At 38.9% G+C, this 16,276-nt stretch overlaps 1 protein-coding gene across 2 annotated transcripts in view; it reads left to right on the top strand.

Annotated features, from left to right (window-relative positions):
- Positions 1-2,283: 2,283 nt before the first annotated feature.
- bmal1a (basic helix-loop-helix ARNT like 1a) overlaps positions 2,284-16,276 on the top strand; it is a 35,728-nt gene continuing 21,735 nt past the window's right edge. For both annotated transcript variants that reach the window (XM_088298161.1, XM_088298162.1), the window contains exons 1-4: positions 2,284-2,458; positions 13,944-14,121; positions 15,405-15,468; positions 16,085-16,211. In XM_088298161.1, the coding sequence (XP_088154287.1) occupies positions 15,423-15,468; positions 16,085-16,211 (173 nt within the window). In that variant the 5' untranslated portion in view covers positions 2,284-2,458; positions 13,944-14,121; positions 15,405-15,422. The remainder of the gene's footprint in view (positions 2,459-13,943; positions 14,122-15,404; positions 15,469-16,084; positions 16,212-16,276) is intronic.

Genomic DNA, 16,276 nt, shown 5'->3' on the forward strand with positions numbered 1-16,276 from the left:
TTTTAAAATTTCTCACTCACGGGTTTAGTTCTTGCTGTGAGCCCCACACTCCAGCAGCGTTGATTTGCGAGGCCCCATGGAGGTACTTAAACAGGGTCTTATACACTCACTTGATACGCCACAGACATACAATTGATATGGTATTTGAATTTGGCTTGACAAAGAGTGCAAATTATTTTTGATTTCTCCAAGGAACCGTTGAACATCATCTCTAAAATAAAACTCTGTAAAAGTCTGTCTTTGCTTGTCTTCATGCAAGTGACTCTTTAAGTTTGGCTGCAAAGTTAGCGGAGGTCAGCTACCACTGGAAGTATGTGCATAAAACTCATTTAACTGAGGTATTTTTTAACACTTTACATCATTTTAATGAATATCCAAAAATAATGCTTTTACATTGACAGCCCTAATATAAACCTTTTAAAGTTCCCTTGCCGCACAGAGTGCATATTCGGCTTTTGATGACGCATAGGTTGGCATTCATACTGCAGACGCATTACATACATATCCAATTTGTAAGCAGATACGAGTGGCCCGGGTCGGATTTAAAAAAAAAAAATAAATCAACTTCACACTGCATGATAACATCAGATAAATTTCGCCTTTGGGCAAAAAGATGGAATTTAGCTGCAATGTGAACATAGGCTTAATGGACAAATTTGTGGATGGGCATGTCTCCAGTTCACTTAGAAAAGTGCTTTCTCAGCCATTGGTATTGGCTGCTATCGCAAGTGCCGATACTAGGGCTGTTGGCCAGGGTGGGCACAGGGCATTGGAGTGAAGCGAAATACTCCTAGGTGGGTCACAAAGGCTGTGATGTTACTGCTCTCAAAATGTAGTGGAATCTGTAGGTAAGGTGCAGGTAAGGTTTTGTGAATATGGACAATCTGACCCAGATCCGGTGGTCTGAAATTCCTTCCTACCCATCGAGACGTCCTACCAATTTCGTGGGAAGTTCTGAGCTTTTTTTTCTTACAAAACGGCTCCAGTGACCGTAACCGATCACAACTCCTGGCTACTCCTTCTCACATCACCTGGCTACTCCTTCTCTCTCTCTCTCTCAATCTCTCTCTCTCTCTCTCTCTCTCTCAACAAATTTTTTTGTGAATATGGACAATCTGACCCAGATCCGGTGGTCTGAAATTCCTTCCTACCCATCGAGACGTCCTACCAATTTCGTGGGAAGTTCTGAGCTTTTTTTTCTTACAAAACGGCTCCAGTGACCGTAACCGATCACAACTCCTGGCTACTCCTTCTCACATCACCTGGCTACTACTTCTCTCTCTCTCAATCTCTCTCTCTCTCAACAAATAAATCCGTTAAATTTTTAATCCGGCCCGCCAAACTTGAAGAAAATTAAATGAATAAACCTTGTTAATTTTTTATTTTCTAAATACGCTGGTGTGTCAAAGACAGATATTTTGTTGTAATGCGTTTGTTCATTTTCATTTCAAATTAAATGTGTACATTAAATTAAATTAAAATTTAAATTAAATTTTAGAACCCATTGTGACCCACCAATCAAAAAGTTTGCCCACTCCTGCTCTAATAGGAAGTTTCACAAGGGTAGGACATTTTGACAGAGCAGGCTGTCTAATCAGCCTCCGGTAGGACGATTCGTACGTGTAGGACATTTTGGCAGAACAAGTATTTAAAGAAGTATTTGAACATGTATTTGTCGAGTATCACTGTTGTTTTTCGGTCAATTAAAAAAAAAATCCCATGAGTGGTTTATGAAATGACTGTATGTCTGCTTGAACATGCCGTTAAATCACATTGATGAAAAGGAGCCGGAAAGCTAACAAACACAGTTCTTGTATTTTGTTGCCTCCAAGGTGAAAAAGTGACATTTTCCCTACTACTGTTGCAGTATTGACTACTTCTTGCTTGACCTTAAAAGTAAATTGGGATGGTGTTGTTAAATCAGGTGATTTAAAAATTATACTGATCCCCCTTCATCTGTTTTTAATTCCGCATGGATGACACGGGTCACGTTACAGCACAGTCATGTGTACGGCTCTGGTGCCAACCCAGTTTATGTGGCAGGGCATGTTAACAAGCCAGGCCTTTAAGAATTGTATTTGTATTAGATAAGGAACATGAGTGAGACAGCGCCATCTCGCGTCAGGAATCAACTTCACTCGCCTTGCAGTGGTCACCACAGGAACTCTCACACGCAAGTAGCCTCTGCATTCCGTTTGATTGAAGACTATAATTGGTCGTCTGCAACGCCCGTCATCTTTTTTCCACTCTAAGCTCATTTCTGATTGGCCAGAAGAGAACCAATGGCACTAGCACTACTGCCATTGGTTGGAAAACTAGGTTAGTGGTCCGACAGGCATGACGGTAAAGAGAAACTGGGTCACCGATTGAAAATCGTTTATGTCACAGTTCCTTTGACTTTGTACAACACATTTATCCAGTGGCCTTCAATGGATAGTCAAATCCTCGCAAACCAAATGTAAGTATTAAATAAAAGCCGGCATGCGTGCTGATTCTGTTGTATATCGGAGCCGTTTCTGCTTCTCCGGCGTGTATCCATGATGTATGTCGTCGATGTTTTCCCAGCGTTGGGAAGGAGGGACATTAGCTCGCTGGCCAATTCTTCACATGTAGCGTTCCACGGCTAGTAGTCAAATGCTATTATTAGTCTATTGGATTAAATGTTATACTAGTTCTGACAATAATGGGAAACCCCCCAGGGGTTGGAGTTGCGTTGACAGCTAACCGATTCTTGAACGAAAACGTCAGAATTTTCAATCCCTGCTTGTGTGTTTGTTAAATAGTGGCGTGTCCAGTGCTAACGACCAGGTGAACAATGCTACCTAAAGCTAAGACGCACGCAGTGTAAACGGGCCTTGGTGAGCAAGTAATGTACGTTTTCTGCGACAGCATCCTATCTTTAACGAAAACTTCAAGAAGCTATATATACCATTTCCGTATAGCACGCGGCGAGGTGTGGTAGCAGCCCACCCTTAACACCGAAATGCCGCGATACAAAAGGCTCATATTTGGTCATGAAAATTGTGACAGTGTTGGTTGGTACCGGTTGTGAAAATGTGACGACAGCACGGCTGCTTCTCCCTGCAGATGTTTCCATATGATGCTAATCGATTTTGTGTTGAAGATGTAACTACATTTTGGTCTTTACTGTTGTATGAGCTTTCGAAGGGGACTCACGATTCGACATGTTTACATGTTTATTTATATTTTTAGTATTAGTTAATCTTCTTGTGCTCATCCACTTGAAGCCTTCATTATGAGATTTTTGTCCGATTTTGGCTCAAACGCATTGCCTGGAAATTATTGATCACAGTCCATGTCATGCATTCATGTTTTGACTTTAAACCAATTCGTTGAGAATTGATTAAAAAAAGAGCCTGGATAAGTGTTGTTTTTGTTTTATGAAAATTATGTTTAAGAGGAAAGATCTCTGTTGTGAACTTCAGACTTGTATTTTTGCACATATGCAAATAGCGATGTTCATCAGTGTTGCCACGAAGGCATCATGATAAGAGCAATGTTCCTGTGACTCAACAGTGCAATACATTGGTCATTGTGAGGTGAATTTTTTTTGTGTTGTGGTTAACCCCTCCAAGGATGCACATTTCAGTCACCAACAATGTTCAAAACTTTGGACACTGTGGTCTCCAACTTGCACTATTAAAGCTGTGACAATGAAAGCTGCACTGCTTGTATTATTGGATTAACATAGCAGATATACCATTTTTTTATGCTAATTTGTCCTAAAAATCTAAATTCTTCTAAGTTGAATTGTTAGGAAAGCGTTTTGCTGCTTGTAACTCACAAACTACACTTTTATAATCACACTATTGTACTGTAAGGTAGGGCTGCCAAGATTAGTCGACTAATCACGACAACGTCGACGATCCATATCGTCGACATTTAAGTAGTCGACGTGTCCTTTATTTATATATTTACATTTTATATTCATGCATTTGGCGCATTGCTTTTTTCTTGAAACGGCCTCGTCTCGCTTTTTTCCTCGCTGGCTGTATGCCACGTAGAGTGCACGTATGTAGTTCGCAGTGATCCAGGTCATCCTGTGAAGCATTGTGGGTGTCATGGTAAGCTGATGTTAGCAACAGAATGCTAAAGTTACGGCACTTTTCAGCTGCTAATAATTAGGATGCAAACCTCTCTTTCATGGCAGCACGAAGGGGATGCGCGATCGAGAAAGGAAGCGCGTTGTGGCTGATGCCTTTTTTTAATTTAATTTTTTTTTTATTTAATTTTTTTAATTCCTGACACATTCAGTCGTGTCTGCAAGCTAGCTGTAGTCAGCACACACAGGTGTGTGTTAAATGTGCACGGATACAATGTCCTTTTTGCCGTGCTAACATATTGTAGCGTCAAATATGGATTAAGGAGGTTTTATTCAGCAAACCCGTTTTTTAACAACCAGAACACTTTGTTTATGCCTCGTTTGACAGAAGATATAACGCTCTCTCGTGAATGTAGTGTTGTGTTCACGAACAACTAGAAAGTTCTCACAGTAACAAAATATGACATATTTGCCACAAGCCGGCATTGGCATCGCATAACAGTAAAACGAATAATGAAGTTTGTTGCAATCTACTCCATGATAGTACTAACAAAAAATGATAAAAAATATGTTCCTCTTAACAGTTAAAGATTTTTTTTCAAGATTTTTATTAGAGAAGAAAAACAAACAATTCGGAATAAGGTTAAATGAAAACAAAATTAAAGACCAATACAAGTGTTCATTTTATTTTTCTTTAGCACAGTGCATTTTCCTATTTTACTCCTCAAATTTCACTACCTTCTACACTTAAAAAAATGCTTGGTGTCAAAGAAAAGTGAAATTTGTTTACAGGTATTTTGTTATGTATTCATCAGAATCAGTATCAGAAATCCCTTTATTGTCATTGTACAGTGTGCAACGAGATTAGAGAGCTCCCCTTTCCAGTGCAATACAACAATAATTTAATCAAATATATAAATTAGATAAATGAAAGAATAAATAATGAGATGGAAAATAATACGAAATTGGATAAATAAAAACACATTATGTCGCTGTTCTGCAAGGTAAGGGTGGTCTTATGTGTGTGTCATAGTTCAGAATGGTGATGGCTCTCGGGAAGAAACTGTTTTTCAGTCTATTGGTCCTCGATTTGATGCACCTGTAGCGCCTGCCAGAGGGTAACAGGTCAAACAGGTGTGAGTTTGGGTGGGTATTGTCCTTGACGATATTGAGAGCTCTGCTGAGGCACCGGGCGGTGTAGATGTCCGACAGGGAGGGGAGAGGGCAGCCAATAATCCTCTGCACTGTTTTGACTGTCCTCTGGAGCCTCACTCTGTCCACCTCAGTGCAGCCGCTGTACCAGGTGGAGACACAGTACGTCAGCAGGCTCTCGATGGACGAGTGGTAGAAGGCTAGCAGCGGCTTCTTGTCCAGGTTGAATTTCCTGAGGACTCTCAGGAAATGCAGACCCTGGTGGACCTTCTTTACCACTGCTGTGGTGTTGTGTGTCCAGGAGAGGTCATCGGAGATCTGTACTCCTAGGAACTTGAATGTGTGGACCCTCTCCACACATTCACCTCTGATGTAGAGGGGGGTTGGCACCGTCTTGTTCCTCCTAAAGTCGTTGACGATCTCCTTTGTTTTTGCAATGTTGAGTTGCAGTCTGTTGTCCTCACACCAAGCCGTTAGTCTCTGGACCTCCTCCCTGTAGGCTGTCTCGTCACCTTTCGAGATCAGACCGACCACTGTCGTATCGTCAGCAAATTTGACGACGGTGTTGTTACCGTGGGCCGGGCTGCAGTCATAGGTGTAGAGGGCGTATAGGAGAGGGCTCAGCACGCATCCTTGAGGGGAACCGGTGCTCAGCGTTCGGGTGGAGGATGTGTAGGGGCCGAGCAACACAGTCTGGGGTCTGTTGGTCAGAAAGTCCTTAGTTTCATAGTATTTGTGCAACTCTGCAAAGTGTATAGTTTTTGTTTTGTTTTAAAATGCACTTAACAATTGCAGCCAAAACATTTAAAGCCACAATATTGCCTTCAATTTAAACTGCACTATCATTGATGAGCATCTCAGAAATGCAGGTCCAAGATGCAAAGCTTAACTGATGTTGAATGTTGCATCATCTCATTCATTTGTACATGCATAAATAATCAAGCTGTAAACTAATTATGGTTGTATAAGAGCGGCTGCTTGCTGGTGCGACATGCCACAATTTACATATGATCCGATTAGTCGACTAATCGTGATTACTGTTGGTGATTAGTCGACTACCAAAATAATCGTTTGTGGCAGGCCTACTGTTAAGTCATGCGTACTGCCACAGGTGTTTTTGTGATCAGAACACAAGCCAGTTTCATTTGCATCACATTCATATTTGTAGTAACAATTCACAGTACCTGACATGTCATCATCTAAAAATTGTTCTGTTGAAGTTATGACATTTTTTTAAAATCATGTATATTAGACGTCAGTTTCATTTGAGTCACACTTGGTGCATTTGGCAGTCATATGTATTTAGGGGCGGAACTGGATTGGAAGATTTTCAGAAATGTATCAAACAAAACCAGTTAGAGGAGATTACTGGCATCAGAACAAAGATAATCATAACTACACGAGATGTAATGTGGGATTAAATGTGCATTTCCTAAAATAAATGTATCTGAAAAAATATTAGTTGCACTTTGACGTATAGGGTAATTATATTGAGTAATCGGGTATTCATATAAAAATGAAAATATATATTTCTTGGTTATTAATACAGGAAAAAGTCCACTTAATAATGGAACAGGTTTTCATTTTTGCATAATCAACATTTAATAATTATATTTAAACTGTGCATAGCAGCACATTGTTTTCCTCTCTAGAAACGTCAGTGAGATTTTAAACAAATCTCTCCCCTATTTTGGTCTTTGAGCCGAAGTGACGTCACAAGCCCAGTCACGATTTAGCCAAATAAAACAACAAACGTCTCATGTAAAAAAATAAATATCAAAGTCTGGGAATGTCTAACGGCATTTTAAAAAGTACTGTGTGTGTACTTCGCCGATCGCCTTCCATTTACTGACGCATGCTATACCTGCTCGGTGCATTTTGGTCACTGAGTGTGCACTTATATATTTTATCTGCTGGGATTATTACTGTTGTAAAACAATTTATATACAACTGGCGGCTTGCTAGTTGAAAACCTGGAGATGTATTTATTGTGTGTGTAAAAGTGAGTGTATTACACGGATCACTCGTGTCATATATGACTGGTCGATGCTTGTACTTGAATATTAGTCATAACGTTTGCAATGTACTTCACCTTTGTGGTTCATCTATAGCACTGCTTTAGTTTTCACGGAGTGGTTTATTTGCACCAGGGTACACTTGAATTTCGCAATATGGTGACTGAAAAAAATAAATAAAATTATCGGTTGTACACGTGGAACCAGCTGACGATTATTGGTGCTTTGGGAGAGATAATAGCTCTGTTGAAATCGCTGTGCTGAATGTTTTTACAAGCACGTTAGCCTTTTAATCTAAAATCGATTTAATATCGATATCATCTGCTCAAAACATGCTTCGATATAAAAAAAAAATAAAGGAATCAATTCGCTACGCCGTTATCTCAAGTCTGTGCTGTAAACAAACTGCGCACCTACGCCACTTAATACAATGTAAATTTCCATTTCATAGCAACACAGCAGTGATAAAAGAGCATTTATAAAGGAAAAACGTTGCGACTGACGCCCGATTTAATTTACAATAACATAATTTCTGACATTGCCAGCTGTAGTCAGCACGCACAGGCTAATGTGTGCATCTGATGGAACGTCATACGCGACTATTCTGTTGTGGTTCGCTAACATATTGTTGCGTCTACTGTGGTTTGTGGCAGTGTTAGTCAGCGAACTCACGTGTATTGAAAACCAAAACATAGTTTTTAGTTATGCATGATTGACATTGAAAATGCTAGTACACAAGTGCTAACTTGTGACCACTCTCCGCGTGTTGCGCTTTTTTAAGTTGGAAATTTCAGCACCCAAAGTACAACATGACATTTGCCACAAGCCATTGATGGCAACACACAACAATAAAACATAACATACCTAGGTCCTTAGAATATACTAATTTACAGTGGTAAAAATATTGGGAAAAATGGGTTAACAATTGTTTTGGTAAGCAATGTTATTTCTGAGGTTTTTTTTTTTTTTTACATGTATCACGCTCGAGATTTTTCTCTCTCACGCTCCCCCTCTCTCCATTTCTCTCTCTTTCTTTCTGGGCACATACCACATTTTGAATGTGGAGATGATATTATGCATAGTAGATAAGCAACACAAAACGTTTTCTATTCAGGTTAAATAAAAACAAAATAAAAAATCAATTCAAGTGATTATTTTAATTTTCTTTAGCATGGTGCAGTTCCTCAATTTTATTCATATGATTCCAGTCTCTTCTATATTTAAAAAATGTATTTCTTTTAGTATTTATAGGTTGTTTCATAATAATAGTGCAACTCGGTATAGTGTATAGTTTTTGGTTCCTTTCAAAATGCATAAAACATTTAGACGCTTGCGCTAAACATCAATACATATTTTGTGTGTGGACAGCTGAAGCATTACACGTGCGCACATAGACAAGCGTGGCAGCAATTAAAAAAAAGAAAAATATCGAATGGAAAATCGAAAATTTAATCGAATCAGCGCTTGAATTGTTAAATCCCTACTCTCTTGTGATTTTGTTGTTTTTTTGTGATGAGATTTACAACAAATTGGCACATCCCCTATAGCTGTTGTCTAAAACGGCGACCGATCGCCACCAAAATGCAAATGCACAAGACTACTCTTGTCCACTTCAACCTGTGAAAGTAGAAACGCGTTCTGCACATTAGTTTGGATTTATTGGCTTCAAACAGGAGCGTGTGTCTTATGAGCCGGAGCCACTTCGGGAGCGTCAATGTCAGACAGCAAACTTAACGAGAACCCTTGTTGTCGAACCTTGGTGAAAAGTTGGACTTTGGAAAATATCCAGCACGCCCGCCCACAAAGACCATATGCGGTGCAGAAGATGGATGGATGGATTGACAGACTTAAAAAATTCAGCACACAAAAGGTCCAGGAGGCCAACTCAACAGCTGAGTATGGCCGCATTGGATGAGTCATTTTCAGATGAGTGGTATAGGCGTAGTCTGGAGTGACTTGGTGGGGGAAAAAAAGTAAGTCAAGCTAATGCTTATGGCTGCAATTGTAATATATAACCACCTTTTGAACAATTAACCTTACGTAAAGCCTCACCCAATGCATTATGTTTGGGTGTCTTGGTGACTTGAAAAAGAAAAAAAGACAAGTCATGACTGGAGCTGCATGTGAGTGGCTCATTCTCATTCATTCTCTTTTAAGTCAGCCATGGAAAGGCTAATTGTTTTTTGAGGTTTTGCAGGGGTGTCAAACGATTTAAAATTGTAATCGAGTTAATCACAGTTTACAAATTTATTAATCGTAATTAATTGTAATTCAAACTGTCCAAAATATTATACATCTTTGCAACAAACACATGCTTTGTATTGATATCGTGATTTAAACTTGCTGCATTGGAATTGGAATAACTTCTCGCCATGAGTGCAAATCACTACCGCCGTATTTATTGTCCCATCTGTTCTTTTTTTAATTTTGTGATGTGATTTTTTCTTGTTGTTGTTGTAATAAACATTGTTTAAAAATAAATTAACTCATTCAATCCCCGTCGTTTTCACTGGCCCACCCTCCTCAATCTCAGTGTTTTTCTGGATTTTGACTAATTTTGCAAGGCCCCCGGAATATTGTGTTCTAAAGCTATATAAATTTGACACCGACCAAAAGAAAGATTAGACTCTACTTTAAGAAAGTATTTTTCCATTCTTCGGAAGTCAGCATTAAAAGGTAGCTAAATTTCATCAAAATTCCAATTTCTGGGGGAAAAAAACTGAGAAAATGAGCTTTTTGTAAAAGCATGCATTTCAAGCACAGTTTCAGTTTTAACACTACTATTTTTGCTTTTGTGACAACTCAAACGATAAAACAATAAAAGCAGCATGTCAAAAAGTGCTTTTGATAACAAAATAATAGTTTATTTGTACATAAAAAAAATTGAACTACTGAAATGAGCCATTGAACTACATATGAAATTGTGTGCGTGCGCACACACGTAAAAATTATAATTATTTTGGGCGTGTGGTATACACTAAAAACAATTGCCTACACGTTTCTCACAACATGCATGTTTCACTGTGCTTGCAGATCTGACATTTTTGCTGTGGTGTGGCTTTTTTTGCCGTGGGTGTCAAATATGTTACTTTGTTTCGAGAGTGGTACAGGCCGCTGGGTTTGGCCTCAAAATAATTGTCTGCAAAGCGTTCTGTGCCATCCGCGATGTGTTGGAGCAGCTCGTTGGTCATAAACAGCTGCAGGAAGTCCGCTGTTTGCCGCAGCGTCCATTAGTCCAGCGGTCACAGTGAAAGTGATGTCTTTTGGCTGGCATCCCCATCACTTCGAGATGCTTGCCCTGTAAATTACATAAATGTAAACAATTGCAAATATGATCGATTTAATTGCTACAGTATGAATCATTTTATTCACCTTTCTTTTCACCAACAATGCGCGGAGCTCTTTGCCTGCTGAATGCACAATCTGTAATTTATAGAAATATGTACAATTACCATTTTTTTTCTCTGTTGCTATAGACTCATATTTCCACCTCTCTCCTGTCTGTCTCTCTTTCGCCACGTACATACATGCTGCTTACATCTATTTCTCCTTATTCCTCCTACTTTAAAAAAATAAAATGAGCAGCAGCGGTTTTAGCACAGCTCCTGACCGAACGAAATGGTTTTTTTTTTTTATTTATGCGCACAACTCAGAGTGACGATACGCAAGTCTGCCGCTGCATGTGCATTCAAATGTACTCGACGTATTTTGTCAACATGTACAGAATTTATGATCTTTACATATATTATTAGTTTTGCTGGCAACTTCATGGTAAAAAGTAGGGCATAATGACGTCCATAATCGCGACTATATTAGGGGGCAAAAAGAAAATCACAATTAAATTATTTTCCGTAATGGCCTTAGTAAAAATGAGTGGAAATGTTAACATTTACACAAGTCGATTTACTGTCTGTCGCTAAAATTTGAAGTTTGGGGCCACTGTGCTCCTAGTTGGGGGGGAAAAAAAAGTTGGGCTAAACCCCTTAAATCATGTCATTTCAATTCTGGTGCGCACCAAACAAGTGGAGCAGTTTACAACATCACCATTGCCTTGTTTGAAGCCCATTGCTAAGGTCCTTCTAATTGCTTTCTTCCTGTATTACCAGTATCATTTGGACTTAATCACACTCCCAAACGTGGTGAGAGCATATTAATAACAGCTTTGTTTCTTGTGTTGTCAGCCGTCACCTTTGAGTCATTCTGAGGTCAAATTAAGAATGAAGAAACAGCACAACTAAAATTCCCTCTAATTTGCCAAACATCTGGGCAGGCACACAAACCCTCTGACTGAGTATACTTTGGACAGTGGAGAGCAATATCAAACATCCTCACGGCGACCAAACCAGTATCTTCTTCTTCTTCTTCTTCTGGTGCCATGGCTGAAACAGCCCTTGACGACTCATGATAAAAAAACTTTCAGTCTTCGGTTTCTTGCGGCGTCCCAGATAGCTCGCGAGTTTCTGAGCCCGGTGTAGTCCTTGATCTGATTTAGGTACATGAGCCTCTGTCCGCCTCTAGCTCTTTTCCCAGGTACTTTTCCGGCTAGGCATAGTTCTTCAATGTCGCCTTTACGGATGATGTGGCCGGTGAAGTTGACCTGTCTTCTTTTGATGTCTTGAAGGAGTTGGCGTTCCTTCCCAACTCGTTGGAGCACCGAGATATTGGTCTCGTGTGCGGTGTACGGGATGCGCAGCATCCGACGATAAAACCACATCTCTGCGGCTTCGATGTTCTTTGTCGTTGCTGAGGATAGGGTCCAAGATTCGCATCCGTATAGCAGAACCGACCACACGAAACATTTCAGAATTCTGACCTTGAGAGGAATAGGGAGTTTACGATCCTTTAGAATGGGCGACATTTGGTTGAAACTTGTCTTGGCCATTCCTATGCGCCTTCTAATTTCTTCCTCGCATCGACCATCTGATGTAATCAGTATCACACCTGGCCAAAACCTGAGATCATAAAGTACAATATGTTACAAAAAAAAATTCAAACCACCTATATATTGTTAAATCGAGATTTCCCCACATTTTAAGCATTTCAAACATAATTAATCAAGTCTCAACACAGTCTGTATAAATATTGTCATTGTCAACTCATAAATAATAGAAAGCATGTAAATTTAATTCTCGTCACCTGACCCCCGAAACGCACGTAAGACAGCTCGGGCCCATTTTTGCACTTCCTGAATGAAGCGGTCCATGGGTCACTTGCAGCGTCTCGTCATTGTTGAGCGTTGGCGAGCATTTGTCAATGTATGCTTTAAAGTAAACTGTAGTAGAACAACTGAGTGTGCACCCACTTGGGCACTATTGAAACCATCTGGATAACTGGGTAGAAATGAAGGGATGAGTGTAGAAATGTATTGTGTGTGTTGCACGCCAGTGTTGGTGTGTACACTTAGAGGGCGAGACAAGTGCACAAATGCTCATGCGCTCATCTCAGGGATTATAGTGCACAAATATCGCAATAAGTTTTGTTTTGTGAATGGACAACGCACATCCGAGTGCTCATCCATGCTGAGACGGTTTGCACATGTACGTAACTACAGGGATATTTTCTATAAAAATGTGTGTGTTACTTGAAAAGTTCGAGGTTCTACGACAATTTAACATCTGTTACAATACTTTTTCCTCACTTGAAAAGTGGGTGGCTTATAACTAAAGGTGCTCTGTCCTCAGTTGTTTAACACTTGGCAATGTAAATACCTCCAAATAAAAGCTGGACTTCAGTGCTTTTGACTCATTCATCTTTTGATCAAAAACCTAAATGTCTTCAGTATACAACAAACAAAGGAATTCACCTGACCATTTCAATTTTTTGGGAAAGGTACTGTCTATTCAGTTGAAAGCTTTCGTGATTGATTACAGTGATATGATTAACTACTAATTATATGTAATAATAATGTATTACTTATGCTGATGTCGTATCAGATGAATTTTTTAAATCAGCCAATACTCAAGGCTGCATATGGAAAAAGTTATTTCGGGACATCCCTAATTTAAATTGCTTCTTAACCAATAGTCATAAAAAGCTCAGCCACCATCCTTATATAAACTGTCCAAAATTAACTAAACAGTTCCATGCATTCATTTAATTTAATGGTTAAGTTGTGGAAGCCATTTTAACCATCATTCAGTGTTTTGAAGATGGGTATGCGTGTGTGAGGGTTTGTCGGTGTGTGTGTGTATATATGTTTGTTTGTTTTTTGTTCTTTTTGTGCTTCTGTGCTGGTTCTTTGTTCATGAATAGGCTTGTTACAGGTTCTCCAAATGAGTGTAGACTGCAAAACAGGGAACTGAAACTGAATGGCTTGTTGACTCACTGATTTTAGGAAAGAATAGATGTGGGATGGAAATTGAGGCCAGCTGGTTTAAGACCATTGAGCCCTGCTGACCCAGTTTTTACTCCTGCACTTTTCAGTGGCACTGTGATTTTCCTCTTCCTGGTTAGGTTCTTGTCTTATTAAGACTCCATCTAGCATCTCTTTAACTGCAAGTGTGATGCTTTTTAATTTCAATAGTATTTTATTTTTTTTACCTTCATCTACTTAAAAGATTCTGGTCCCTGTACAAAATTTAACTGTCTTGAAATACACCACCTGTTGATTCGGCATTGTTGTTTTGACAATAGATCTTTTTTCTTATATTAATTTTGTTAATTTAAGTTTTATTTATTTCATTTCTCTTATTGGTCTTTTCATCTCTTTCCAGCGTTACACTGACTTCACCTGTTACCAAAGGATCCGATCAGATTGGGAGCCCATGACCTACCTGCCAGAGATCACACAAGATTGAAACCATCCACACTGCTCTGTATACTACTTGACCAGACAAGGAGGCCTCTTCCTGTTTCTTATCCGGATACTCAAGTGGCCCTTTCCCCCAATAAGTAGGTTATGCAATCTCATATTCATAACAGTTATCTTCATTTTCCAATATTCTTGTTCCATAATTTCACTCTGGTATTCTATGTTGTTAATCTTGTTAGTACTGAATTTATGACTTAGTGGTTATGGAGAAAATAATAATCACATTTTTTATTGATATTGAATTCATGATTTCTTCATCCAACTTGCAAAACTCTACAACTCAAAATCAACTTAACCCCCTCACTAATTAATTTTTTTGTAGCTTAGTCTATCTGGTATCGGCTGACCGATGTTCCTTTTATCTTTTAATCACTGGTTTCTGAATCTGTTCAAATGGGTAACTGTTCGAATGTTGTCTCCATGCTTGTTCGTTTGTGAAAAAAAATTGCTACGCCAACCAAGAACTTAAAGAGAATGGATACCTGCTTCGATTGCCCAGCGTGACTCTCATAACAGACCTGATGAGAGCGAGACCAGCGTACATGCATAAGACGGACTTCCCATTCATGTATCAGAGACCTTAGGTCGGGAAGATCACAACTCGCTGGAATTCACTTTGTTTGTACAAAAAAAACAATCGACTCATTTAATATGATCTCTAATTTAAGCGTAATGATTATACTATATGATGTCATTATTCTTCAGCAAAGTAAAAGTGTTAGATACATCAGTAGCTGTAAAGATGAATAAACATGTATTCTTTTATATAAAATATGTAATTTTTAATTGTTAAATAACATCCATTGTGAGCCCTTTGATTGCCATATAAATCGGATGCATTGTTTAATTTTTAGATATGGTCTGTGTGCGCATTTGAATTTTAAATTTTTTCTAATGGATAAAAATGTACTTTTTTGTGTTGAACAGTGAAAACATTTTATCACTCCAATATTTCTTTTCAATTCTATGACTTGAAATTTTGTGGCGAGGCTCAACTTGCTTGACACTTGAACTCTGCGACTTGAGACTTGCTTGTGACTTGTACACATGTAACTTAGTCCCACCTCTGGTGGGTACTTCGCTTTATTCTACGTTCTGACATCCCCTGGAAGTCTGTTTTTCTGTATGCCGCTTGCATTGATAGACTGACAAAGATATGCAGTATTTCTGATTAATCAAAAAAATAATAGAGGAAAAGCATCAATGAAAAGAATTTTGAGCGAATACTTCCAGGCAATCAAAGTGTTTCGTACTAAACCGTGACCACCAAATTGAGATACGAACCGAGCCACATGATCTGTTCTCTCTCTCATGCAGAGCGTTGTTACAGTCAGACATTGTTTTTTTTTTTTTATGTTTGCAGTTGAGGGCTCAAGAGTGGATGGAAGGAGATGATTTTAACACAGAGGCTGTGATGAACATCTGTGGTGAGTGTGGTTTCATAGACACAATTACGTGTCTGTGGATGTTTGCTTACCATGTATTAGTTTGATAGAAACAAATCTCAGGCACACCAAGCTCCTTATCGATACCAAAAACAGAAAAAAACACTTTTGAAAATGAGATTGAATTTAAAATGTTTTAAAAAATATATAGAACTGAAACATTTTATACTTAGAAAACTAATAAAAACAGTGAAAAGGCCCTTTTGTTTGGGCATTTTTTACGACAGTTATATTGTGTGGTATTATTTTTTTTCCCCCATTGTGATATTGTATTTTCTGGACTACAAGTCGCTCCAGAGAATATCAAACCAGCCCAAAAATACATAACGAGGTTGAAAAATAACGTCGATATATTGCCTCGACACATTATCGTTTCTTAAGGGAAATAGCTGCAGTCTTAAATTTGACAATGTGGCATTCCCAACCACTTAATCCGCTCAACACAAAATTTATGGAGGATTCCCGATCAATAAAATGCATATTACACATAAGGCGCTTTAATGTGTACTAATTTTAGCAACACATTTTGTGCAATTTCATATACATGTTAATTCCACAACTATGTTGCCACATCAACAATTGTGCTATTTTCTGACAGATGACCTGATGGCAGACCAAAGGATGGACATCTCCTCTACTATGACTGATTTCATGTCTCCCAGCTCTATCAGCACTCCTGGCATGGATTACACTCGAAAAAGAAAGGGCAGCACCACAGAATATCAGTAAGTAAAGGAGCAAGACCAAACAAAAGGGATCGTACACATACATTCTATACGTACAGTCAGAT

This window comes from Idiotropiscis lumnitzeri, chromosome 6, assembly GCF_059441095.1.
Source record: "Idiotropiscis lumnitzeri isolate Australia: NSW breed Sydney's pygmy pipehorse chromosome 6, RoL_Ilum_1.0, whole genome shotgun sequence".
Taxonomy (NCBI): domain Eukaryota; kingdom Metazoa; phylum Chordata; class Actinopteri; order Syngnathiformes; family Syngnathidae; genus Idiotropiscis; species Idiotropiscis lumnitzeri.